Source organism: Peromyscus leucopus, chromosome 20 (genome assembly GCF_004664715.2).
Source record: "Peromyscus leucopus breed LL Stock chromosome 20, UCI_PerLeu_2.1, whole genome shotgun sequence".
Classification (NCBI taxonomy): domain Eukaryota; kingdom Metazoa; phylum Chordata; class Mammalia; order Rodentia; family Cricetidae; genus Peromyscus; species Peromyscus leucopus.
This window is the reverse complement of record NC_051080.1, coordinates 9,869,099-9,896,707: the sequence shown is the minus strand read 5'-3', so window position 1 is coordinate 9,896,707 and position 27,609 is coordinate 9,869,099. Positions and strand designations below refer to the sequence as shown.

Here is a 27,609-nt window from a genome sequence, read left to right as displayed (position 1 = left end):
TCTGCAAGCCCACCTACATTCTCCCCCCTTTCTCTCTCTCTCTCTCTCTCTCTCTCTCTCTCTCTCTCTCTCTCTCTCTCTCTCTCTCTCTCTCTGTGTGTGCGTGTGTGTGTGATGAAATCCACATGTACAGAGGAGGCAGCCGTGGCATTGAACGGAAACACCCACTGTTGACAGTAGAACCAGACCCTCCTCAACATACCCCAAGTTATAAAGAAATAGATCTTACGGGTTTAGGTTTTCTAGAAGGATTTACAGCAGAAGTCCTCTGCTTCCAAGTGTAAGCCTCATCAGTAATCCTTGGTTTACTCTAACCTATCAAGCTCCGAATATTTACGAGTCTCCGATATTACACATCACTGGGCTGCCATTACATTACTGCAGCTGTAATACCCCACGCATGCGAATGCACTTATTTTGCACTTCTCTTACTATTAAATTGCCAACTCTCTGCACATAGAACTGCACCTGGTTGAGTTATAGTGACCACCAGAGTGCCTGCTATGTAGTACACATATTACTTTTGAGAACAAATAAATGTATTGCAGAAAGATGTGCCAATAAATAGGATAAGCAAACTTGGAATACATTTTAACTGTATAACTAGTTAAATACAATTTAATACATTTTAAACTTTATTCTGAAAATTGCTCTCCAGGGGTGGCGAGATGGCTGAGTGGGTAAAAGCGCTTCCCTCCAAGCCCGATGACCTGAATTTAATCCCCGACATCCACACGGTACAAATGAGAACTGACCCTAGCAGGTTGTCCTCTGGCATTCACAAGTATACAATGTCCCATGTGTGCACATAAACATAAACATAAACACACACACACACACACATAATACATAAATAACAAAAATTTTAAAATTTGATTTCCAAGCTACTTATTCTTTTTTTTTTTTTTTGGTTTTTTGAGACAGGGTTTCTCTGTGTAGCTTTGCGCCTTTCCTGGAACTCACTTTGGAGACCAGGCTGGCCTCGAACTCACAGAGATCCGCCTGCCTCTGCCTCCCGAGTGCTGGGATTAAAGGCGTGGGCCACCACAGCCCGGCCCAAGCTACTTATTCTGTTTGTATGTTCTTTTGCCAAATTTAAGAAAATAATGACTGTAGGTACCTTTACTGGTCTTTAAAAGGTTGAAATAAATGGCGGTTTTCTGAAATGTTTCCCCACACATTACCTTGCTCCTGTGTCGATGCTGGCTTCAGAGGGGCCAGGCCGCCCCTGGCTGCTCCTAGCCTCACCCAGAGTGAAAGCTCCAGAGGCAGCAGCCACTCCTCAGCTTTCACGAGCCTTGTTACAAAAAAACATTAACACGACGAACGGTGCAGTGAGTGTGTGTGCTCAGACAAACTGCAGTGAGGTGTGTGTGCTCAGACAAACTACAGTGAGGTGTGTGCGCTCGGACAAACTGCAGTGAGGTGTATGCCCTCGAACAAACTGCAGTGGGGTATGTGTGCTCGGAAAAACCATGCAGTGAGGTGTGTGTGCTCGGACAAACTGCAGTGGGGTATGTGTGCTCGGACAAACCATGAAGTGAGGTGTGTGTGCTCAGACAAACTGCAGTGAGGTGTGTGTGCTCGGACAAACTGCAGTGGGGTATGTGTGCTTGGACAAACCATGAAGTGAGGTGTGTGTGCTCAGACAAACTGCAGTGAGGTGTGTGTGCTCAGACAAACCATGCAGTGAGGTGTGTGTGCTTGGACAAACCATGAAGTGAGGTGTGTGCGCTCAGACAAACTGCAGTGAGGTGTGTGTGCTCAGACAAACCGTGCAGTGAGGTGCGTGTGCTCGGACAAACTACAGTGAGGTGTGTGCCCTCGAACAAACTGCAGTGGGATATGTGTGCTCGGAAAAACCATGCAGTGAGGTGTGTGTGCTCAGACAAACCGTGCAGTGAGGTGTGTGTGCTCGGACAAACCATGCAGTGAGGTGTGTGTGCTCAGACAAACTGCAGTGAGGTGTGTATGCTCAGACAAACCGTGCAGTGAGGTGCGTGTGCTCGGACAAACTACAGTGAGGTGTGTGTGCTCAGACAAACTGCAGTGAGGTGTGTGTGCTCGGACAAACTGCAGTGAGGTGTGTGTGCTCAAACTGCAGTGAGGTATGTGTGCTCGGACAAACTGCAGTGAGTGTGTGTGCTCAGACAAACTGCAGTGAGGTGTGTGTGCTTGGACAAACTGCAGTGAGGTGTGTGTGCTCAGACAAACTGCAGTGAGGTGTATGTGCTCGGACAAACTGCAGTGGGGTGTGTGTGCTTGGACAAACTGCAGTGAGGTGTGTGTGCTCGGACAAACTGCAGTGAGGTGTATGTGCTCAGACAAACCGTGCAGTGAGGTGTGTGTGCTCGGACAAACCATGAAGTGAGGTGTGTGTGCTCAGACAAACTGCAGTGAGGTGTGTGTGCTCAGACAAACCGTGCAGTGAGGTGTGTGTGCTCGGACAAACTGCAGTGAGGTGTGTGTGCTTGGACAAACTGCAGTGATGTGTGTGCTCAGACAAACCGTGCAGTGAGGTGTGTGTGCTCGGACAAACCGTGCAGTGAGGTGTGTGTGCTCGGACAAACCGTGCAGTGAGGTGTGTGTGCTCAGACAAACCGTGCAGTGAGGTGTGTATGCTCGGACAAACCATGCAGTGAGGTGTATGTGCTCAGACAAACTGCAGTGAGGTGTGTGTGCTCAGACAAACCATGCAGTGGGGTGTGTGTGCCCTCAGACAAACCGTGCAGTGAGGTGTGTGTGCTCGGACCACTGGCTCACTTCTGAAAGGGTTTGCGTAACATCCTCCTACTTAGAGGTTTAGTGATTTTTTTCTCTATATTCCTATTTGATTTTCCCCCCAGAAACACTCCGAAGGAAGGCAACAGAGTGAACAGGTTTCAAAGAGCAAACTTTCAACTTAAGAACTTTCTAAAGTTTTCTAAGAGCAAGGGTCTTTAAGGAAGCGCATTCCCTTCCCCCATTGTGCTGTTCTCAACCCCAGACGACAGTATTTCCTTATCAAGCATGAGTTCATTCCACCTGGTGAACAAAAATCATTCTAGGAAAATTATTTGAGACCATGGGGAAATAAAAGGAAATAAATATTTCTCCTAGTTCAATTGCGTTAAATGTGATGATCCTGTGAAAGACTATGCTGGTCATAAACTAACAATCTTATTTTAACTTTAATAATAACCACCCTAAGTTTTATTCATTGCTTATAATACATACAAAGAAAAATATAAACATTTCTAGTAGTTTGAAATTGACGGATAGTAAATCTTACACTTTTACATTGCTGTGTTAGTTTGTAAAACAGTTATCTACAAAATTGTAGTTCAACTTATGCAAATACTCAGAAAAAATTATGAAAACATTCACTTTCAACAGTTAGCTTTTTAATAGGAGACGTTAACAGCCTGTTACTTAGGAAAACCAGCACAAAAGAGAGGGGCCATTCATTACAATGTAAAGTTTGTCAGTTACTTAAAACATTCAGGTACCAATGCAAGGGATGGCAATACAACATACATACACATTATGCAAAGCACAAAGACAGCACATTAACAAAAACGGTTAAGATATGATCCATTCACATTGGCTAATTACAAAAATGTAGTAATTCAATTAACAAGCACGTGTTATGATTCATTTATTCCTTTTGTTATACAACACAAGATTTCCCAGAACATGAAGAAAAGTGAGGAATATTTTCATACTTTTTTTCTAAAATATTTTAATAATGATTTACACACTCTTTTTTTCCATTAAAATTAAAAGATTTAATGCCATTCATTCATGCATATACATATACATTCCCTTAATTTTCTAACTGAATGAGCAGTGTCTATAGAAAGTAATGTTACTCATGAAAGAATACTAATCTAATCTGTTATAAGAGGTATTCTGAAATTTGGCTAATATGTAGCAATACTGAAAGAGGCAAAAATATATACATATATATATGGTTTTGATATCAAAACTTCAGATCCTGAGTCCTTTTAATATAAAAGACTAATTGAAAAAATAAATATTCTTCATATAATAACAGAAATCCAGGCACTCTAATGATATATATCTTTACACATGCAAATAAATAGGTTTGTAAAAATTCTGGCATAATAAACATTTATTGAGACTTTTTTAAAACTTCATTTTCAAATTATCAAAATATATAGATACTATAGTTCTCCACTAGTGCAAAGACTACAATTACTCAGTTAACTGCTTTTGGAATAGTTGTGTAGCAAACATTGAGGATTTCTGTAATTCTCTCTTACAGCTTTGTAATCTCAGGTATTGTTGCCTTGACTGACTATTTCTATGAGGTTGAAAAGTTGCTTGTACAGAGGACTTAATGGACATCCAGGTTTCTCACTTAGGACATGATTTATGTACAGTGTCAAATATATTCCGACACAATAACTACACAGATATATGTGACTACCATGGTGGACACTTTTAGGAGGTTATGTGGATCTCACTAACACTGACTCCAACTGAACACTGTAATTCTAATATTCTCTATCTTGAAGTAAATTTCTGTCCTAAACTTTAGACATGCTGTTCTGTCCATTAAACAGAGCAGGTACCAGCAAAATTTTCTAAGAAATGGCCTGATGGTAAACATTTCAGACACTGTGGTCCCTCCAGTCTGCTCTGACACTGTGGTGTAACATCTGTCACAGATAGTAAGGAACAAATGACGTGGCTGAGCACCAATAAAACATACCAATAGGCAGTGCACTGACCCCTGATGGAAAATCTACCTCAGGATCATTCCAGTTAGGTATTTCAGTGCCTATCCGGGGTAGATGTTTGAGACTTGTGCACTGAAGTCACGCACCATGGGAAAACAGCACCACTGAGTTCAAAAACAAAGTCACTACAAGGCCTCCAGGTAGTGACTAGATTTCTCCTTAATTGAAACAAAAATGGCTCGGTTTGTGAGTTTAGTTATAAATACGTCATTGTCTTAAATAAGCTTTTTATCTGAAAGGTAATACTCATTTGCTCATGATCTAAAAGACTTAAAGATGATAAAATGCTAATTTTAATACATTTGTGCATTAATTGTACTTCAGATATTTGAAAAATATTAGAGAAAATAAACTATCCATTAGTACTATGCTGTGGGACGGTCTATATGTCAAATCGCTCTGATTGGTCAATAAATAAAACACTGGTTGGCCAGTGGACAGACAGGAAGTAGGTGGGACAAGGAGAGAGGAGAATTCTGGGAAGCAGAAGGCTGAGGCAGAGAGACACTGCAGTCGCCGCCATGACCAGCAGCATGTGAAGATGCCGGTAAGCCACCAGCCACGTGGCAAGCTGTAGATTTATGGAAATGGATTAATTTAAGCTATAAGAACAGTTAGCAAGAAGCCTGCCACGGCCATACAGTTTGTAAGCAATATAAGTCTCTGTGTTTACTTGGTTGGGTCTGAGCGGCTGTGGGACTGGTGGGTGACAAAGATTTGTCCTGACTGTGGGCAAGGCAGGAAAACTCTAGCTACAGTACTATCTATGAGTTTTGTCTATGACTCAAAAAAAATAGAAAATCAAAATATTCCTAAACCACAGTAAGTCCACACAGTGGAAAAATGGATATTCATAATAAATTACTACATAAGTCATACTTCTCTATGATGTATTTAACAAACTGTGAGCAATTTACTTCATGTAAGCAAATGGCTTTGTCTTTACTATTTTCACATTTCTAAGCCAGTCAATTTTAATAGTGAGGAAACAAATTTTAAAAGAATGTTATTTGGTTTGGGATCTGTTATTGGACAGTGACAAACAGAAGCCACATACAGTCGTAAACTCAAACAAGACACAGCCTTAATCTGCCATTATTACAAGTAAAATGCAAACATTATGCACAAACCCAATTAATCAGAGGGGAGGTCAGAGATGCAATGAAGGAAGCATTTCAATTAGTTCAAAGTTCACATGTAAAGTAAATACATATAAAACCATTACATACATGTATGTAATTACAGTACTTGAACGAATTCCTACTCTAATTATTGACTTTTAATACATATGCCAGGGCAGTTGATGGTCCACTGTTAGAAGCAGTAATCAGATATGAGAGATGGCATGTGAATTTTCCCACTTACAAAGAGGAAATTCACGTAAAAGGGACATGGTAAGAAGACTACGGTGACTATCGTACCGATTTCCATGATCCCCGATACCAGGAGACATCATCAGGGCACGCATGCACGTGACACTGCATCATGCTAGGTGGCTTGGGCTGTTCACAGTTGTACTCTTGGGCCACTTGGCCATCGGGAAACTGGCATATCACAAATCTCGACTTTACTCCTCCACCACATGTTTGTGTGCACTGAAAATAAGAACAGGAAAGTTTATACCCATTTCACTGCAAAGAGAATATTATACTTCTTCCATCTTCTTCTCCTGAGGTAAGGTCTCATGTAATCCAGGCTGACTGGAATGCCCTATGTTGACCTTGAACTTCTGACCCTCCTGCCCCCACTTATAGGGTGTAGTGGGTACCTGTAGACTCCCTTGGATTTATCGCTATATACAGGTGCACAGCACACTCAGTTTATGTGGTCCTGGGGGTCATAGTCACAGTTTCATGCACACTAGGTAAGTACTCTGGCAACTGAGATGCAGTCCTAAATTCTAAGAAGATTATATTTATTTATTCAACATTTAAATATTATCTGCCATGCTAGAGTTTAAAGTATATTTTTAAAAGGAACTTGATATATTTAGTTGCCAGCTAAAGTATCCCTTTAAAGGATAATTTTTCAGATTCCCTATGAAGAAAAATTATTCTCTTCATTCTGAAAAAGAAAAAAAAAACTAATTGAGTAATTTATCCATCCAAAAGAATGTGGCATATTCCTTTACACTGTGTGAAGATATGTCACTGTATTGGTTTAATAAAAAGCTAAATGGCCAATAGCTAGGCAGGGTTTTCAGGATGGAGAGAATGCTGGGAAGAAGAAGGCAGAGTCACCAGCCAGGCATGGAGGAATCAGGGAAGCAGCATGAGCAGTACAGACTAAAGATAATGAAGCCACGAGGCAGAAAGTAAATAAATAGAAATGGGTTCATTTAAGTTATAAGAGCTAGTTAAGAAACAAGCCTAAGCTATCAGCTGGACTTCTATAATTAATAAGAAGTCTCTGTGTGGTTATTTGGGAGCTGGCTGGTAGGACAGAAAAATCTGCCTACACAAAAGCATTAAATAACATTTTCTTTCTCTTTCCATCTAAAACATGGGGGGGGGGTTACTATTATTACAAGAGCTACCATTTCTGAAGTAACCTTCACATTTGTGGTGCCTAAGAGTGCTTGGGCATAAAGAAGTGCCTAATAATTTACAACTATTTGGTTTAAAGGAGATTTGCCAAACGAATGGCATACAATAGAATAAAGCATGAGCAAATGTCAACCTGGTTTCCTGTACCTATGTCCATCTAATTTTCTAAGAAGTGTAAGTGGCTTTATGTCCACTTTTTGAAAGACAGTGGTAGCGCAGACACCTATTGGCTGCACGTCAGGTTTTGTCAAATAACATGGTGCACACTCTCTCAGGAAGGTTCTCTCGGAACCAGAGTACTTCTTGCAAAAGAACTTTTAGAAATCTGTTTCCACAAAAAAAAAAAAAAAAAAATAGTGAGATCAGATGATCCCACAGTGCCCAGCGCAGGAAGCAGGTTGCTTTCAAGTCATTCCGAGATGACATTGGAGGACAGCATGACTTACTTCTCCCCAGTCCCCAAAATTCCAGTGTGGACAGGGTCCCGAGCCACAGTGATTTGATTCTGGGGGCTTGGAGGCCACATCACAGTAAGAAGCACTGTGCCCATCTTCATCTTGGCAGACTACAGCCCGGCGCTGAACACCTCCTGCACAACTTCGGGAGCACTGACAGAGACAGAACAGAAATACACACTGCATGCTCAACACCAAAGCAAGGTCAAAAGTCAAATCTCCCACAGGGAGCCACAATTTTAAGCACGGAAATCTGTCAAAAACACTTGACTTTTTACCAAGGGCATCGTTAGAATTTTTTTTTTTTTTTTTTTTTTTTTTTTGATGAAAGCTTGGCATTGGTAGCACATGAGTTTAATCCCCAGCACTCAGGAGGCAGAGGCAGAGGGGGCAGGCTGATCTCTGTAAGTTCCAGGCCATCCTGGTCTACATAGTGAGACCCTATCTTAAAAGAAAAATAAGATAAATTGTTGATGAAAAGGAAGTCTTTCCAACTTGCCTTAGAAAGTGGCCCTTCACTCTCAAAATAGATGCTAAGTAAAAAGAAATTAAAGTCTCACCGTCTCACTAGGAGGGCTTTTTAAAACAGCCACCCCATGTTGTCACTCGCCAATGACCCCACTGTCCACCCCTTGACCTCTCCTAACGAGAGCACTCATGACCCCCGACCCCCGCGGTCTCAGGTCTCCCACCAGCCTCCTTCAATGACGCTTCAGCAAGCCTTTGCTGCTTTCTCCCAGACATCCCGTCTTACCTATTCCAGGCTTTGCCCTCTTTTGTATGATATGGACTCTGATCAAGGGGCTTTCAAATATGTTCCCCAGTAATCACTGTGGTTAGTGATTACCCCGGGGGCTTGTAATCTGCATCGAAATGCTTTCAGCCTTTGAAGAGCTGAGCTACTGATCTTTCAGATAACGTTCACATTAAAAAACATTTGATGTCATTACACACATATCTGGGAAAGGACTGTAATACGATTCAGTTACAAAATTAGTATAACTCAATAAAGACAGCTTACTGCTCCCCAAGGGCCTGTTCTCCACTGGTTTCCTCTGATTGACGGGTGGACCCCCTGATTTGGACTCTCTTCTGGTTTGTGAGTTAAGGGAACATTTCTGCCTGGAAAATGGCTTGGCTGCTCAGAGGAGCTGGGAAAGTGGCTGTATGAGGGTGGGCAGGCTGCCAGGCTACATTCTTGTTCAATCTCAGGACGAACTCCAGGGTCACAGTAACTCTCGTCAACCGGCTGGTGGTAGTTCATGCATAAAATGCGTCGAGTGGTTTTCCCGTGTCCACAGGAAGCTGAACACTGATTAGAAAGTCAGCAGGCATTACAAGGTAATAGACTGCATTAATAGCAAACATTCTATTTAAATTTTCGGTGCCTGCCTTCTTATAAGCGTACTTACCGGTGACCAATCCCCTGCCTGCCATTCTCCACAAGGGCTGAAGCAGAGAGAGACTTCCGCAGGCCTGGGCAAGTGGGCACAATGCGACTCATCGGCCACTCCATCGTGAGCATCTCGGCAGCTCACATAACGGGCCTGACTGCCTCTTCCACAGGACACAGAGCACTTAGAAAGCCAAATGACAGAGAGAGATGGGCTCAGTACCCCTCCACCCTTGTTACCTGTGGCTGCTCTGTCTCAAAATACCAACTTTGCAGAGAGAGCATAAAAAGGAAGTAATATCTCACGGCATAATTTCTGCGTGCGATAAACATAAGGCAGTAAAACTTTCCACTTTAGATAATGAGCTTCCTAAGTCAGGCCTAATAATATGAATGACCATAATATTTAAAATAATATTTAATAACCACATGCCAAAATTAATGGTACTGAAACGTTTTGTGTAAAAACATCGTTAGATCTCATTAAAAATAACCTTGAAAGACTTTGCAATAGAAGGCATCTGATCTTATCATTTAAAATCTGGGATTAAAGCAAACTGAAATGGCGGACGCATTGTGGCTTTCAGTTAAAAAACAAAACAGCATGAAAATGTCTGCAGTTGAGACAGAAGCTGATAAATACCTAATACCATATCCACTTCTCACAGCTGTCTGGGCCATAGATCTTACCTTTACAGACTAGAAAGCCCATGCTGAAGGGTGACTTCCTTGCACAGGGACACAGGCTCATTAAAGGACAGCCATGATTTTGTCATTCCACCACCTAATTCTAAATCCTAATTCTAAATCTCCCCTACCATCCAATACCCGAGAATGAATGCACCCATTAAAGCTGGCAAAACTGAGCAACTCTTGTACATGTGTGAAGCCTCCACAGCAAAAATGCTGGCTCACTTACTGGGGTCCAAGATCCATGGCGCCACTGTGCAGCCCTTCCCAGGGGGACGGCTGGTAAGGAGGACGCCCCAACTTTTGGAACGACCAGGCAGGGTGCAACGACACATTCCTGTTTCAGAGAAATAAACCTTGTTGACTGACATTTAACTACTCACACGGACTTGTATGAAATCCTGTACTGGGTTTCCTTTTTCACATGCAGACTCCAACAATACTGTGTGCTAAAATGTAAATGGATGACCTGAGTCACTTTCAGAGACTCAGACTGCTGGCAAGAGCTAGTACTGGGTAGGAAGCACTAGTGCTGGGTAAGAAGGAAGTGAGTGCTAGTACTGGGTAGGAAGGAAGTGAGTGCTAGTACTTGGTAGGAAGGAAGAGAGTGCTAGTACTGGGTAGGAAGGAAGTGAGTGCTAGTACTGGGTAGGAAGGAAGTGAGTACTAGTACTGGGTAGGAAGGAAGTGCTAGTACTGAGTAGGAAGGCTGCATCCCAATGTTTCTGTCTCCATCTTATCTGACAAAGCCCTTCAAAACAGTCCTAATGTGGACCGTTCTGAAGGAATGCAGGGCTGTACAATGAAAAGAACACTTTCCCAGGGTCATGGGATTCACACTCACAGACACCATGGAAGAGTGGGGATATACAAGTTCAAGAAGATAGAGCGGCGCTGACGAGAAACACAGAGCGCCCAAACGTTCTGTATTGAAGCAAAGCATTTTAGGGTGTAGAAGAGAAGGAGAATATATATACATGTGTGTATATATACATGTGTGTGTATGTATATGTATATACATTATGTATATTGCTTATCAATAACCCTCCCATTTCATGAGTATTTCTGCTTCTGATCCATGAAGAGACCTCCTTTACCTGGCTGTCACTTGGCCGGCTGGCTTCCTGGCATTCTCTGTCATCTAGCAGCGTGCCAAACTGTTCACTGACACACTTCACAGCGCGCATCTGATACCCGCGTCCACAGGTGGCTGTGCACTGAAAGGAAACCACAGGTACCAAAGGCAGTTTCCAAGAGTTACAGAAACCCCCTCTCTCTCAGTCAACATCAAAGTCATCTATGGTTCCCCAGGTACTTCCAGTAGCCGTTTTGACGACCCGTTTCAGATTTGAGACCTGTAATCGGTAACCTGAATTGGCGTGACGTCACCTAAACACCGCAGTTAACAAAATGCACTATGTAGTTTTAAGGCCGTCACGCTAAGATGTTGATAGAGACGCGCTATGCTAATTGTGGAGACAACACAATTTGGGTAACAGCCACCTGCCTGATGTCATCTAATACGTTAAGTGAAGTTCCCTGTCTATAAGGAAGTGTGTATTCAGGGAAGAAGTGAGGGGAGCCTTCCAACAGCCTTGACAGCCTCCACTGGCCTTCCCCTGGCCTGACCATCATTCGCCCCAGGGCCTCCCCGCAAGACTAAACACATTAAGAGCAATGTAAGCACTGATACTAGACATATTCATGCACTCTTGAAGTTGATAAAAAAGCAAACGTTTTCAGCATTTGGGCTAAATTCAACCCAAAAACAAAGCTGAAATATGAAGCACAGCAAAGCTATCATCAATGACAAAATCCTACCGGTAAAGGACTATATTTGAGAAAGCATTTTTCAGTTATTAGTGTGTGTGTGTGTGTGTGTGTGTGTGTGTGTGTGTGTGTGTACGCATACATATGCCATCACACACGTGGACGTCAGACAACTTTGTGGACTCTGTTTTCCCTTTCCACCTTTATGAGAGTCCCAGGGATCACACTCAGACTACCAGGCTTGGGCAAAGTGCCTTCACCCATCATTGAGCCACAGCGCCAGCCCCTAAGATGTATTCCTAGTGATACCGATTTCAGTGAATCTCCCGAGGAGAGAGTGGACTATCGCACAACTCTCCTGCCGTTCTCTAGGCAGATGGGTCAAAGCAGCGAAGCCCCACCATATACTCACAGAACCCCACGGGCCTACGTGCCAAGAGGCGCACGCAGGGAGCTCACAGGGCCTCAGGGACGGGGGCTTGGTACTGGCGTTACAGAAGCCGTCGCTCATGGGATCCTCCCTCAGCTGACACCAAACCTGCCGCTGCCTCATTCCGGTTCCGCATGTGGCCGGACACTGGGAAGTTAACACAGATGCATCACAAAGGGACACAGAGATCTGGAATGTGTCCCCCCACACACACACACACTCCTCTGGAGTCATTCACCGGTTAAAACCAGCTGCCCCTAACATCTGCCGCTCAGGTCCCATTGTGTGATATTTTGATCGCATTCTGACAATAAAGCTTGCTTTGAATCAGAGGGCAAAGCCAGTCACTAACTGACCAAAATTAACCATAGAGGTTTTGGAGGACTGAGGACAGATAGAGACAGGAAGTAGTAAGGCGGGGCTTAGAGAGGATCTCAGCCCTTTTGGATGTAGGAGCGGAAGAGATAGGAAGTCTCTGATTTCTTCTCTGCCACTTCTCCAATTATTCAGGTTCTTACCCAAATATTTGACTCTTGATCTTTTTCATTGATAAAGAATAATTAGATAAATGTATCAAGGTCCCATTAAAATAGCCATTGGTTCTAGAAACAAAGATCCAAAGCTAACCTTTGAAGAAGTGTGTGCCCCATAGTGCTTTGGCACTACGGCTGTTTATGAAGGTGGCTATAGACTAAATATCAGTAAATGTTCCCGCTGGCCTGGTCATTATAAATATTACAAGAACTAGACAGCTTTACTTTTTTTTTTAACTGCTTTTATGATAAACACATTTGAATTTCATAGCCTTGGACTGTAAGTTTCCCAAGCATGACATTACAGCAGTTTTTCTAAGCCACGTGTTTAGTGTTACCTCACTCCACTCACTAGTAGCCCAGCTGGGACAAGGAAACTCATTGCAATTCCCAAGCATCAGCCGAGGAAGCTCCTGGCACTCTCGCTCATCAAGGCGGTGGCCAAAGCCATTTACACAGTAGGAGTCTCGCGTCTTCTCCCCTCCTCCACAACTCCTAGAACACTAGTTAAAAGCACAACAAAATCAGTGACTTTAGAAATAGGGGGGGTGGAAATCAAAATTTCAACAAACACATATTTTTAGAGAAATAGAAACATTTAACTGGTGAAAAGAGAGGCATTTTTTTTTTCTTCTCAAGGGACAATTTTTACTTTACCTGGGACCACTCTGAATAATGCCACCTTGTTAAAACACAGCTGCCATGGCATGGCTCCCGGGTAGGAGGTTTGAGCTGGTCACCACAGTAGTGGTCTTCCACCGGAACAGTCTGTCCCTTGTGAATGGAATACTTCATGCAGTGAACGTCGAGGGTCCTGTATCCCTGGCCACACTGGGATGAGCATTCACTTTTGCCAGTGATGTGCCACCTAGAGAGAAGGTGTTACCATATTTAGGAGCAGTGCTTATGAATATTGATTTAAAAGGAGATTCGGGGGTTTGGGCATAATTCGGATTTTTTTTTTAAACTTTTAAGAGTGGATGGATAATCCATTAGGAATTGTTTGATAAATCATTGCACTAGGGATGAAAAGTTCTCGTATTGCACCTTTTGTCGTACGGTCTGAAGGAGGGCCGGCCTCCCACTGCCGGAGGGCCGGCATGAACCTCAGACCAGGGGCCGAGTGACCTTGCCACAGGATGCCAAGAGCCTGGCTTAGCGTGCTGAAGTGAGGACCTTGAACAGAAACTTCCCTTCCTGTTATTACTCAACACAAAGCTAACGCCAGGATAGAAGCTGTGAAAATTGCTTTCTTTGAACAAAAACTCAGATCTCTCCTTCAGCTTTGCAAACTTTTAAATAAAATCATACTGAACTCAATGTCCACGCTGAGTTGTCATGTTCAATACTGCAGATAATCATGGTTTATAATCATTTTTGTAACAGGGAGACTTGCTTTGCATCTGGGAGGCCAAGACAGGAAGTTTGTAAGTTCCGGGACAGCCTGGGCTACATAGTGAGACAGTGTCTCAAAAAGTTTTTTTTTCTTCTTCTTCTTTTTACTTGTTGGTTTTGTTTGCTTTGACCCAAGTCTGTTGTTACAAAGTGTGGTTCAGCGGAGCTCCATAGGATCTGGGAGTCCCTGGATCAATGAAGATGCTGTCTGGTCTGAATCAATATAATGGGAAAAAGTGTGTCAAAGTGTATGTTTGCTGATCTCTAGCAGGGCAGCTCAGCCCTAAGTGGTCGGACTTCCTCAGTGGGGTTCAGTGTAGCTGGCTGTCTTTCCAGGGCTCGGAAAACAAAATGAGGTAAATAGTCAGTACTGACTCAGCGCAGAAATGTTGACCTCAGGGTGTGTTTTCAGTTGCAATCTGCTTATGGATTGCTTTTCTCTCTATACTGATAAAGAGATTGCACAGAAAGATGATAAAATCAGTTTAGGGTTTATAAGCAGCTTTTTGAAAAATATAGGAGTTTAGGAAAACAAGTATATCAGGTCCAATGAATTAAAATTTGTTTTATGAAAGAAAAAATAAAAGTTCTCCTTTTGCAAAATGAGGCTCAGAGACTGGGTTCCAATGGTTTACATGTGTGTGTGTGTGTGTGTGTGTGTGTGTGTGTGTGTGTGTGTGTGAGAGAGAGAGAGAGAGAGAGAGAGAGAGAGAGAGAGAGAAATATCTTACCATCATCTAAATGAAATCTTATTTGCTCTAATATATATATATATATATATATATATATATATATATATATATATTATATTTAAAAGTATATATATAACTATGTGTTTGGGTCTCACTCTAACAGTAGGTGGCATCTTTGGAGGTGTGTCCTAGAACTTCAAGTTTCCTTGTAAGCATCTGGCTTTGACCAAGGCTGGCACTCATGGTAGACGTAAGACTCCACGGGATACACTGACTCTGAGTGCAAACCCTAGGTCAAACCCTGGTATATGAACAAGGGAGGTCTGGGAATCTTACCATAGCAGTTAAGATACAGTCTCTGAAAGCTGGAAAGATAGTTTTCTTGTGGTGCATATCACAACCTCTAGTTAATCCCTGTATTCTCTATTTAGAAATATTTGTGAACAAACATTTTTCGTTAGGTAAAAATGGCAACTTTAGCCAAATTATCCCAGTTGTAGCCTAGCAACCTCTCAAGCAATATGTGTGCACCAGGATAATGAAGCATGAGGTTGAGACCTCATTTCTCTACAAGACCCCACTGTGCTTCACGCAGCCTCAGTAACCATTTCTACTGGCCTTTTCCCATGTGCCTTCATACAACACAACAGTATTTTCAAATCCCCATCCTTCATGAGTGAAGAAAAGGTTTGGCTGTCTCTGAATATTAAATACTATTGCCACAATATGGATTTAATTGGAAGATGAGGTTTTTGAGTTGTTTTTAGCTTATATCAGTCTGTTAACCAATCACCCACATATGCATATACACTCACCCACAAACACCTAAGAAACTGAGAATTTGGGGTAGAAGTACCAACTTGCTTGCACTTCCCTTAGGAGTATTAATATAGTACTACAATTCTAATGTATTAGGGAACTCAATCTATATTTTTTTCATTCTTAAATATTATTTATTGAGTTCTAATTTCAGTGGAAATTACAGACTCATACTATATGGACCTAATATTTCACATCTTTAAACCATGGATTTCCAGATTAGAGTTTATCTGGATTTACGTCACAGACTAAATTGCTTCCATATTGTACACACAATGTGAGGCCTATACATGGGTATTTAGCTAATACGACTGATTCAAAAGTCAAATGAATTACTGAGCAGGAGTATGAATTAGTGAGCCTGAAGTGTTCTAAACGACAGGGCAGAGGTCAGATATTAACGGCCTGCTCGCCCCATGTGAGGCACTGAAAGTCTTATCTAATGATCAGTTCACCATCACTACACATCGGTTACATCACATGTGACTTCTCTTTTACCTGAGCTCACAGTCTGTGTTGCACTTTTCCGTCACAAACAATGGCAGTGGTAAGTGGCCACAACTCTGATCGGATACAACTGCATGGTCACTCTGACGTATGCAGACGATTTTTCTTCTATGAAGACCTTAGCCAGAGTGAAATGAAAATTTAAAATTAAATGAAAATTAAAAACTAAATAAAAACTTATACAAGTTACGTGTTCCATAATTATAGTAATTATCCTAAATGATCCATGTAGGAGAGCAGAAATTTTTGCAATTATTCACAGGTCATTAGGACACCAATCTTGTTAGGAGTTTCTTTTTATAAGCTGAATCCTCAATGACTGTGGAGGACTTTGCTAAGAGAGGAGGCCAGAAGGAAGAAGGACCAGGTAAGGGGTAGCTCTGCAACAACGAGATTGGAAGGTAGGGCTGGAGCCAGCATGGATGTTATCACTAAATCATTGCCCCATGGATCACTTCCTCATATGTACTGCTACAGCTTTATGACAACTTCCATGTCAGGTGGCATGACACATATGTGAACTGACTAGAGGGGATATGGCTTATGACAGTTCCAACAAGCTCTTGTTCTGTCCCTCCACCTTCGGAATAGCACTGTCCACACAGGGCTGACCTTTCAGACTGGCATCATGAACGAAAAAGTTAATTACAAGCAACACAAAGATCAGTAGTTTCACGGGTTTGGGGGAACAGGACAGATGAGGCATGGGGATGGGTAAGGACTATGAAATTCCTCTGTGTGATAGTGAAATGTGGAAACACATCACCATTTATTTGCCGAAATCCACAGAATTCACAGTATGAAGAATGAACTCTAGTGCAAACTACAGGCATCAGCTGGTCATTGGGAATCAGGACCAGCTGGTCATCTGTACACACATGTCAATAGACACAAACACACAGCAGAGAAGTGGGGGGAAGGGGGGATGGGGTGGGGAGACAGGAATAGTCAGCTCTTCTGTACTTCCACTGTTTGCTAGGACTGAAGCTACTCGAAAAGTAAGATCTGGTTTTGTTTTCATGGCATGGATGGAGATCTTAGTTATACAGAGCAGGACGTGTCAGTGAAACCCAAAGTACAGTCTGATCAACAATGGCCTCGGCTCACCCCATGGAGACAGGGTGGCTGTTTGTCTACAACACAGGCAGTCAAAGCAAACTATCCCTCAGGTTCAGGGCTCCCTGAATCCACATCCTCTTCGGGAGTCGAAGCAGTCTGTGACATGATCAAATTTCTGTTTTGTGAACACTCAACTTTGAACTCCCAGTTAACTAAACATGAACATGTGTTTATCTCAGATCTATTCTAAGCCCCTTTTGAAATAAATATAAGTTGTTTTTTAGAAGCATATATGTAAAGGAGCAAAAGAAAATAAAGGAAATGAAACAGAAGAGAAGGGGAAATTGTGGAGACGAAAAGTGAATGATAAAGCAATTCTCTGAGCCAAGGAGGATGAATTCAACCTTGTGAATGGATGAGGGGTGGGCATGAGAAACAAAGAGTGGATTAAAAATCATATTTGGATGACAGTTAAAGTACTCTTCCTCCAGTCACCAGTGCAGACTGTGAGCCACAAATGTCACTTTCTACTTCCTCTAAATACAGGGAAACATAAAATAATACTAGCAAAATTAACGATACTTATATTTACCCCGAAGTGTATAAAATTTGATTATTTGAACATAGTAATATAAAAATTATTAAAACATATTTTACTTTCTTCCTTTCATTTTAATATTCAAAATCCAGTGGGTAGCTCACACATAGCGCACACTGAAGCAGACTGGTCACATACGGTTCATGGCTGCCGAACTGGACAGCACAGCTTGAGAGAAAAGAGCCCGAAGACACAGCACAGAAAGGAGAGAACCCACAGGATGGAAATGGGTTGATTAAGGAAGACGGTCTCACATGGGGGACCTCCCAGCCCACTGCACTCTCCATGCTCACTGGATGCAGGACCATTCCATGTTCCCCTCATCCAACCATGACCATTGGAAGACAAGAGATTTTCTCTCTTAGAGGACTGTTCCCCAAGAAAGACAGATCAGCCGACCTTAGGGTCTTTTCCCAGTGACTCATGTGATACAGAAGGAGATTTTTAGTTCTTAAATATGAAAAAGTATTAACAGAGATTTTAGGAAGCCTCAAATATAAGAGATCCAAGGAAACAAATGAACGGGAAACAAGCATGCCTAGAGCTACCAAACAAGGAAGCCAAAGACAAGACACCATAAGGTTCTAACTGAAGAGGTTTTGCCTTCAAACAATACAGATGTGAAAAAGGCAAAAGACTGGTGAGGAATCTTAAAAAAAAAAAATCCGAGAATCTATTTCCAAAAAGATTGACATAATTCACAGGAAAATGACAAGAAAGAAGAGCACATCAAAGGACCCCAGTGGATGTGTACTGTCCTGTTGTCAAGGACCAATGCCCAAGAGCCCTGGACACTGGCAAAGCCTTCCCCCTGGTCCATGTGCAGATGTTGACAGAGTGCACACAAGCACAGACTGAAGCTTTCTTCCACCCAGATGTTTACAGCCTGAGACAGTCCCCTGCAGAGACACGCCTCCTGCTCATGCTGTACATAGGAAACAGGCTGAGGTTCCCAGTAGTTGCAGAGTTGGTGCTGCTCCATCAGAGACAGGAGGGCTCCACCCAACCCAGTGTTTTAGTACATGTGTCTGTGTCTGTCCTCCCTTCATTTCCCTGATTCCCCAGCTGGGTTTCTGTAGGCAAGCCATGCAGCGGGACAAAGAAGCACATCCCGTTCTCTGACATCATTGGGACTGAGGAAAGGATCCATAAAACTTCAAGAGTGGAGAATGCCCCATATAAGCACAGGGAAGTGAAGGGCCAGCTGAAGAAAAGCCACAGGGCCAGGCCTAATGAGTCTAAAGAGACACTGTCTGTCCAGAATTCTCACCAGTTAAAGAAGTGGGCAAACGTGATCATTGAATAGTGATATTTTAGAGATGGCAAGTGCCCCCAAGTTACCTTTCCTTCTCCATAGCATCCTGAGGTCTATTTCCCACAATGATGGAGGTAAGTATAAAAGAGGACTCATGATATTAAAGAAAAATTCAAGAGAATTCCCAGGATAATATTGAAATGGTAACCTAAAGGGGACAGTTACAAAATGAGCCTAAAAGGACACAAATTCATGAGCTCAAGAGCAAAGAGGAATACTGCAAAAATAAAGAAAAAATAACACTGAAAAATAACTAAGAAAATTCTAAAACAAAATGCACAGCTGTTTTAAAATCTTGAGTAATAATTAACTCAGAAAAAAAGTAACAAGCTGCAGAGTTACACAGAGCAGAGATTCTAATCACAGTATTTGATGGCTAAATAAATAAATAAATAAACAAACCCATTTTTCTACTCACAGCCTCTCAGAAGCCATTCTTTTCTTGGGGGAATCTACTGCATTCTAGAATCTTTCTTCATTCACCTGTTGCTCCGTTTGTTATCCCATGTCCACAGCCACACACCTGCTTACACATTCAATGCAGGACAGCTGGTCCCACATCTTCAAACTCGACTTGTCTTCTGCAGAGTTCACCCAAGGCCTCTTTGTCAACATGACTCCTTGGACTCCCCCAGTGCATTGACTAGATTTTTGGTTGACTCGACCACAAGTTGGAGTCGTCTGAGAGAGGGAACCTCAACTGAGAAAATGCTTCATATGACTGGCTTGTGGACAAGACTGTGGGACATGCACTTGATCAATGAGTGGACTGGAAGGCCCCAGCTCATTGCGGGCGGTGCCTTTCCTTCCCAGGTTGCTTTTGGTCAGGATGTGTTATCACAGAATAGAAACCCTGAGACACCCAGTATTGCCAGTGCACTGTGTCTACTCTACCATTTATCCCAGTTGAACTGATGCCATCTATTACTGTGTCCATTCTGAGAGCCTGCCCCACACAGTGACAGGACATCATGTCCTGCCGTCATCCTGAGCAGCTCTTCATCACTGCCAAGGGACAGAGGCGGTGTCTCTTCCTGGAGAACACCACTGCTACTTTTCACCTGTCAGGTGAGATGAAGAGATAGATGGCCCTCCTCATCCAGGGCCACCACCTCTGGCCACTCACCTTTTCTCATCTGCATAGTTCTGAGATTCCTCCCTCTAATCACTGCTCCCCTTCATGCTCCATTCTCTATAAACTTTATACCTCAGTTTCCACACTATGACCTCCACCACCCCATCTGGGGAATCTCCTTGCATAGCCATGGCAACCGCATTTACAGGAAGATCTCTATATATGAGTGGGCTATATTTGAATACAAAATTTGGCTCTTAATAATAATCTGAGCCCAAATAGTCCCTCAGTAAAGGTTGCCTGCATGGAACATAGCGTTTTTTGTTTTGTTTTGTTTTGTTTTTTAAATGTAAAAGCAAAGAGCCTTTATTTTCAAGCTCTGAGCTTGGTCTCTCTTGTCTGTCCGGTGCAGTGGTGAGAGCAGAGAGCTGAACGGAGCATTCTGTCACAGACCACCCACGATCACAGACTACACCATGGCTCCACTGTTGCCATGTCCCCCCCCCCCACTATATCTCCTCCTGCTTTGCTCTCTTCCTCTCGGGCCCTTTCGAATTTGCACACCACGGTACACATGTATTTTCTCATGCCCAAGAAAGGGAAATAAAATGACTGTCTGACATTGCAACAATAAAAGACAGATAGATTTAAAAATATATATATATGTGAAGGGGAATGACTATAGGTGGAGAGGGGTGGTACTACCCTAGAAAGCTAGAGCAGAAGGAGAGAGAGAAAGAGTGAAGAAGGGTGGGAACAGTAGAGTTGATGGGATAGTTAAGAAGACAAAGACCAAGATGAAGGGGGGCAAACAGGGCACTGGGCATGCCTGTATGCTCCATGTTCGGAAGGGCTCATTAGCCAGTCAGACTTCAGAGGAACCACACAACACCAGCATGCATCAACTTGGGTCTCTTATTTAAGGCCAGGGTACCTTGGCACATTTTGGTACAGTCTTGCCACGGCCCATATGGATCCCAGGAGAACAGATTACTCCTCTCCTCAATGGGGATGTTGAAGGAATAGTGCACGTCAGGGTTGTATAAATTACCCACACATAACACCTCAATAAAATACAGAGGAACATACAATTAATTTATAATAGATACACTCTTAAGACATTTTTTTATAACTAATGATGTTAAGCATTTAACTAGTCCTCTACTACGACTGCGGCTGGGTTTCACTGCTGCCTACAGGCCATTACCTGCAGAACAAGCTCTGCTTCCAGCCGGTCAGTGCTATTAATTCTTTCAATCGAGTTGTTTGAGCCACTGTATTCTAAAACAGCTCCCTGGATGTTGATTTCTTTCTTTGCCATACTTACAACAAAATTTCCATTCAGAAGAAAGTTCCCTTGAGTGTCAGATAACGCTGTAAAACAACATAATGCAGCTCATGAAACGATAAAACCAGCAAACAGGATGGAGCTAACTTTCCTCGCTTTTAAATGCAAACTCTTTTCCGAATCTAAAGAAAGTAAATATAAGCCGATGCTCAGGAAATAAACTACTTCACTGTACTGTGGTCTCTAATCTGCAAGTAAGAAAACTTCAACACAGCAGCCAAGTATATTAAGACAGATTCACCCGACCCTGTTGTATTCCAGAACCGCCTCAGAGGCACGAAACAGGAAGGGCACACAGAAAGAGGAGAAGCAGGAGGAACCAGAGTGCCAGCACATAGAGCACCCACCAATCAGTCACCAACAAGGGAGAGCGAAGAACGGCCCATCTGCACTCCATTTATGCTTAATTTGGAACAAATGTGTAAAGCCTTACATTTTTAAGGCCAAATTTTTAAATGAGGTTAGTTAGCCCTTTGACAATTTCATACATGGATATAATGCATGCTGGTTACTTTCCCCGCCTCTTCCCTCCCAACCCTCTCCTCTCCTCTCCTCCCTACTAGTCCTTTCCTCTTGATTCATGACTTTTGGGTGGGTTTTGTGGCCTGTTTAACCGGGGCCATCTGTGTGACCACTGAGTTGAGATCCGAACGTTATCTTAAAACGTTAGCAGTATACCCCATTCCTCACCCAAATGTCCATAGCTGTTCATAAAGAGGCTCTTAGTCACCATTGATGAATGTGACTGCTCAAAAATAACATCCCTATCTTCCTTTTGGTTCGTACCCCTTTTTATTCTCTTTCCTACGGTAAGGAATTGATGTAAGCCCAGTGAACATTAATATTATCAACTTGATCATATCTAGAATCACCTAGAAGGCCAGCTTCCTGAGAGGGACTGTCTGGATTAGGTAAACCACTAACCATGCCTGAAAAGGGTCATCTTGGTTAGGCTTTCTAAGGCTAGAATTCCCTAACACTGAGCAGTACCATTCCCTGGGCTTGGATCCAGTCTGACAAAGAGGAGAATGCTAGCTGAGCACAAGCAATCATCATTCTCTGCCTTCTGACTGTGGCTGGAAGGTCACCAGCTGCCTTGAGCTCCTGTAGCCAGGACCTTCTCTCCATGATGGAATATACTGTTGAAATATGAGCCAACACAAACTTGTTTCTCTTTAATTTCCTTTGTCTGGGGGTATTTTTTTTTTAATCACAGCAACAGGAAAATTTATCACAGCAACAGGAAAAGTAACTAAGATGCCTGTCACACATGATATTCATGTACTATACACACATACAAGTATGGAACGGGACTAGAGTACATATTAGTAAGTTGCTATGTTTTAATACAGAGTTGCATGTATCACAGCAGTGCAGAGGGTAAGACACTCCCATTGATCATTGATTGCTATGTGATCTCCCACAAACCTCTGCTTCAGTCTCTTCAGCTACACAGTAGAGTTAAAACTTTCTATGCTAACAGGCAATTAGCCACAATCAGATCTGGAAAGTATTTATAGAGGCATGTAAATCATACAAGATTAGCCTACTTACATTTAATTCTCAGCATCCTGGAGCACTCTGTATTTTAAAATAATAAAGCCCTATACTAACGAAGTGCATCGCTCTTGATTTTTACTTGTGTTAAAAGGTCAGTGAGACCTGAAAAGTGAGACTTGAAGAAAATATGCAGTTGGCATCCTGGGAAGCTCACCCAAAACACACAGGTCACTGATGCCGCCAGCTGAATCACCTTTAGAGGTTACACTAAAGAACAAATCAAGCTTGACATTCGTCCTGTGGAACAGAAACTCCTCTGTGTAAGGAGATGAACTTTCTCTATGTCAACAATGTCCACAGGCCTATTTAAGGGACTTCTAGTGACATGAATTCTCAAACAACAAATACTTAAAATAAAAACAACAACAACAAAAAACCTTCCAGGGGCACATGGGCTTATTTTTCTCATTATAAGTTACACTCAAGTTTCCACGAAACTGTGTACACAGTAGTTTCTTTGTTAGAACAGTCACAACTTTTAAACTTGGGAAGAACCCCTGAACCATTCCCAGGAAGATGTGGCCAGGTTAATTATTTACCTACATTTTAGCTGCACATGTCTCTGGCTGCATACCAAGGCACTATGTTTAATTATGAGAAAACTAAAATCAACTAAATACAATAAGATACAAAAAAAGCAAAACATTTGCATTCAATTCTCTTTGGGAAATGTTTGGCATTCATTGCATTGGAAGTGATATGTCATGAAATTAAGCTTTCTTAGGTGAACAGTTCCATAGAATTTAGCATATACACGTGCGCAGACAAGTCCAGCTGGTTTGTTACTGTATAAGTCCAAATTTTCACAATGAAGAAATCCTGAACATATTGAAGGGTTACCCCCAAACACTTGACTCTATAATACCACCTATACTTGCGAAATAAACTGTACATAATAAAGTCATACTGCTAGTTGTATTAGTTACATAGGATAATACATAAATTGAATTAATTTGAAGCAGATAAATCATCTTATCAGGTGCACATCACCAGTTTGAGGAATTAGATAACTCAGAAATTGGCTCATTGTGAGGAGAAAATCTTTGTAAATACCCTTTCTATATTTCTATATAAGCAAAATTCTCCAAATCTGAAAGTTTTTTTTTTTAAGACAACAAAAATGTGTCTCTACTCAAGAAATACATAATGACCATATTCGGTAATATCTCAAAATACAAAACTAGTTATTTGTAGAACTTTAAATAAAATTGTACTTAAGTACTTTCGCTACATGATTAAAAAAAAAATTAAGGGAAGCCAAAGAGTGCTACAGTGAGCATGAGAGAGAAGAGAATTTTGTTCTGAATATACATAAGACTTTAATTGAATACAAAATATGGTTACCTACAATGCCATAATGGAAAATAAAAACCAAAATTGTCCCATTGTTTCCCTTTTCCTTCTAAAAAGGTTTATTTTGTGTTGCTGAAGGTGTAGAAAGAGCTACATCAACCACAGACCTCCGAGGAATTTCCCACAAACCACACATCCACTGCTGCTTACTACAAGTTTACCAAGGTAGTTGTCGTCTTCCGGTCTTCCAGAATAGCTGTGCTGAAGAATTTCAATGTTTGTTGCCCCTGCAGGAATCTTAACAACGACATTGTAACCTGTAATATAGTTTCGCACATGTGAAATTTCATAAATCGCAGACGTTCCATCAACTATTACCACCAAGTGGCTGCAAGATTGGAATAGTATAGCCACACTTACAAATTCTTTCTAGCTTTTAAAACGTGATTAAATGTTTTTTTTTTTCCCTATCTGATCTACACCTTAACACACTAAGCAAGACTGAGATGAAGACCACCCAAATACACAGACCTTAAGATTCAGTCTCTTCTTGTGATTTATTTTTTATTACTATATATGTTTGTGCTGTTTGAGTGGGAGGGGCTATTATTGTATATATTTGTGTCTATGTTCTGGAGGGGGGGTGCCTGCACAGACCAGAAGAGGGTTTCAGATATCTGGAGCTGGAGCTGAGGCAATGTGAGCCTCCTGATGTGGTGCTGAGAATTGAACTCGGGTCTTCTGCAAGAGCAGCAGGGGCCCCTGAGCCATCTCTTCAGCTCCCAACTGGAGATTCTTAAAGCCCAACATGTCCTAATTTTTTACTACTTCTGAAATTCTGAATGTCGAATAGAATGTTTGCCCTGGGCCCTCGCAATTAAAATCCAGGATTTCAAATGCTATTCACAAACCTAGGGCTATCGATATAATTGGTCACTGACATGATATTTAAGAAGTTTTTTAAGTTTAAGAAGTATATTAAGTTTAAGAAGACTGAGAGGCAACAAATTTTACTACTGAGAAACAATAATAGAAAATTAATTTTTCTTAAGCTTTTAGTTTATATCTCAAACTAGAATCTCCACATTTACACCCGAATTTTACATTACTTTTTTAAAGTCTCCCTACATCTGTTACCAGAAAAATAAAAAGTTTATTGGAGTGGAATGAAAGTAATATCTCTAGTTTATTGGACCAAATCCTGCAATACTGGCACTGTTTGGAGAGGAAATGCAGTATAAAATGCACATTAAATGAGGAATAAAAAAGAACTTTTCCTGACACTATTCCTAAAATCACTCACATCGCTAGCTAAACCCCTCGGGGAAAGCACAGAATTAAATATGCTCCAGAGACATTACTCCAGGATTTCCCTCGGCCTTTTAAAAAATTAATTCCCTCAGTTTAGTGCATGAATAAGAGTTGTAATTTTTCTTATGCATTAAATTTGAAAATACTGCCCCATGATTACATAAAGACGGTGGTGCCAGATCGCCTGTAGGCTTTGGGAGCAGCCGGCCTTACCTCTTTAAGGTGTCACAACTTACACATAAAGTGGCAGTTTGATGACTACTCTATGTATCCTACAGCTTATAATCTCCAAGCTTAATTTTAACCCAGAGAACTCTCACCAACTTCTTCCACCTGTCTCCAGTACCGGCATGAAGCAAGTCTAATGCATCAAAAAGATGCCAGAATGAAGGTAACCACCAGGGGGCAGACATCCACCCTGCAAATGACCTGCACAAGGTCCCCCATCCGTATGGGAACTAGTGACACAATCTTCACCAGGTTAAGTATTAAGTTCTAATTTGATACATGTCGCTTTGTGCTGTGAGATATTGTTTAGTCACTGCCGTCTATCACAAGCGTGTGTCAGTGGTTAGGGAAGGGGATCCAAGTATATAGCTCACATGAAATCATCAGTAACCAAGAGAAAAAGAGCATGTTGGTTAACACACATGACCATCTCCAGCACATTAGAATATGAAATGTTCTATGCTTCTCATACAGATAAAAGTATAAAAATTGAGTCTTGAGTTATACCCTTTCATTGTAATAACTACCAGTAGCATCATGAGCTCAACCATATGTACATAATTTAATGTTGAAAAATAACACTGTAAGAAATAAGTTTTTACTGTACATGGGAAGTTTTAAAGGTCTGCCTGTATCATCATTAAAAAGGAGAATATTTTCTGAGGAAATTTAGAATTGAAAATGTCTGAGGTGATCTTAAAACAATTTCAAATAAAACTGAAATCATGGCCAAGTATCCATTGGAACTCCATTGCACATGCTACTTGGGAAATCAAAATTAAGAACCAACATTTAGGTTAAAAATTTCACCCTTTTCTCTCAGCCAACCTTTTCAATACAATTAAAAACAAACACAACACACAGACCAGGCATCTTCTTGCCCCCCCCCCAAAAAAAAGGAGAGAAAGAGGGGGGGAAGACTTTCAAATGTTAAAAATAATTAAAAGCAAGTTCCCCAGAAAGAGTCATAAATATATACATTCTAACTTATAGGAACATCATTAAAAGGTCTCCAAAATTTGGAGACTATTCACCCGATATGGTCAAATACTACTGGATTTACTGTTCAATTTTCATTAAGGCATCCGATCTTTTTCATTAAAAATCAGATTTAGGGTTGAGGATGGTCTCAGGTGGTACAGACCTTGCCAAATAATCAAGAAGCCCTGAGCTTGGCCCCAGCACAGCATGAGCTGGGCATGGTATGTGCCTATCATCTCAACACTTGAACAGTCAAGGTTTGGGGAGCGAAAGTGCCAGGCCAGTCTGGGATACATTGGACCTCATTTCAAATACACAGACAACAAAACATAGACTCAGGTTTGTTTTAGGCAAGTGAATTCGTTAATTCAAACAGCATACCTAGCTCAAGGCTTATTCTTTACATCTGGACATTTTTCATTGACAGTCATTCTAGACTGAGGCCACAGAGTACACGGGCTATAACAAAGCATTACTGATGCGCCTCTATTATACACCAGAGCACTTGCTCAGATCAAAGGGGAAATTGGAGGCAAGCACACTCAGCTTACCGTAATGTGCACTGTTGAAGACGCCTGCCAGGGTCTGGCATGAAGAGTCATCTCCACCACACACTCCGCATTTATCTCTCTTAGCCTTGGAGTTCAACACGTGATCACAGCCAGCTTGCTTCAAAACACAATCATCATGATTCCTATCATCAAAGTGACTAATTATGGGCACAGCACTTTAGAGTGTAAAGGTTCTCTTCAAAAGATTATTTCAATTAGCAGGGCTCCAGGTGCGACGGGAGCCTCTCTGAGTGTCTACCAAACCAAGTGGGCAGCGATCTGTGAACTGTGCTCACGGGGTCTGAAAAGTAGTGT

General features: G+C 41.8%; 1 protein-coding gene across 2 annotated transcripts in view; it reads right to left on the bottom strand.

Moving 5' to 3' along the window:
- Window positions 1–27,609, bottom strand: part of Adamts20 (ADAM metallopeptidase with thrombospondin type 1 motif 20) — a 134,226-nt gene that overhangs the window by 47,096 nt on the left and 59,521 nt on the right. For both annotated transcript variants that reach the window (XM_028869289.2, XM_037197414.1), the window contains exons 15-28: window positions 27,295–27,412; window positions 24,445–24,540; window positions 21,230–21,396; window positions 20,957–21,086; window positions 15,967–16,093; window positions 13,220–13,430; window positions 12,901–13,065; window positions 12,012–12,176; window positions 10,927–11,046; window positions 10,059–10,166; window positions 9,159–9,323; window positions 8,768–9,058; window positions 7,738–7,899; window positions 6,167–6,340 (exon numbers count right to left, since the gene is read on the bottom strand). In XM_028869289.2, coding sequence (XP_028725122.1) covers window positions 6,167–6,340; window positions 7,738–7,899; window positions 8,768–9,058; window positions 9,159–9,323; window positions 10,059–10,166; window positions 10,927–11,046; window positions 12,012–12,176; window positions 12,901–13,065; window positions 13,220–13,430; window positions 15,967–16,093; window positions 20,957–21,086; window positions 21,230–21,396; window positions 24,445–24,540; window positions 27,295–27,412 — 2,199 coding nt within the window. The remainder of the gene's footprint in view (window positions 1–6,166; window positions 6,341–7,737; window positions 7,900–8,767; window positions 9,059–9,158; window positions 9,324–10,058; window positions 10,167–10,926; window positions 11,047–12,011; window positions 12,177–12,900; window positions 13,066–13,219; window positions 13,431–15,966; window positions 16,094–20,956; window positions 21,087–21,229; window positions 21,397–24,444; window positions 24,541–27,294; window positions 27,413–27,609) is intronic.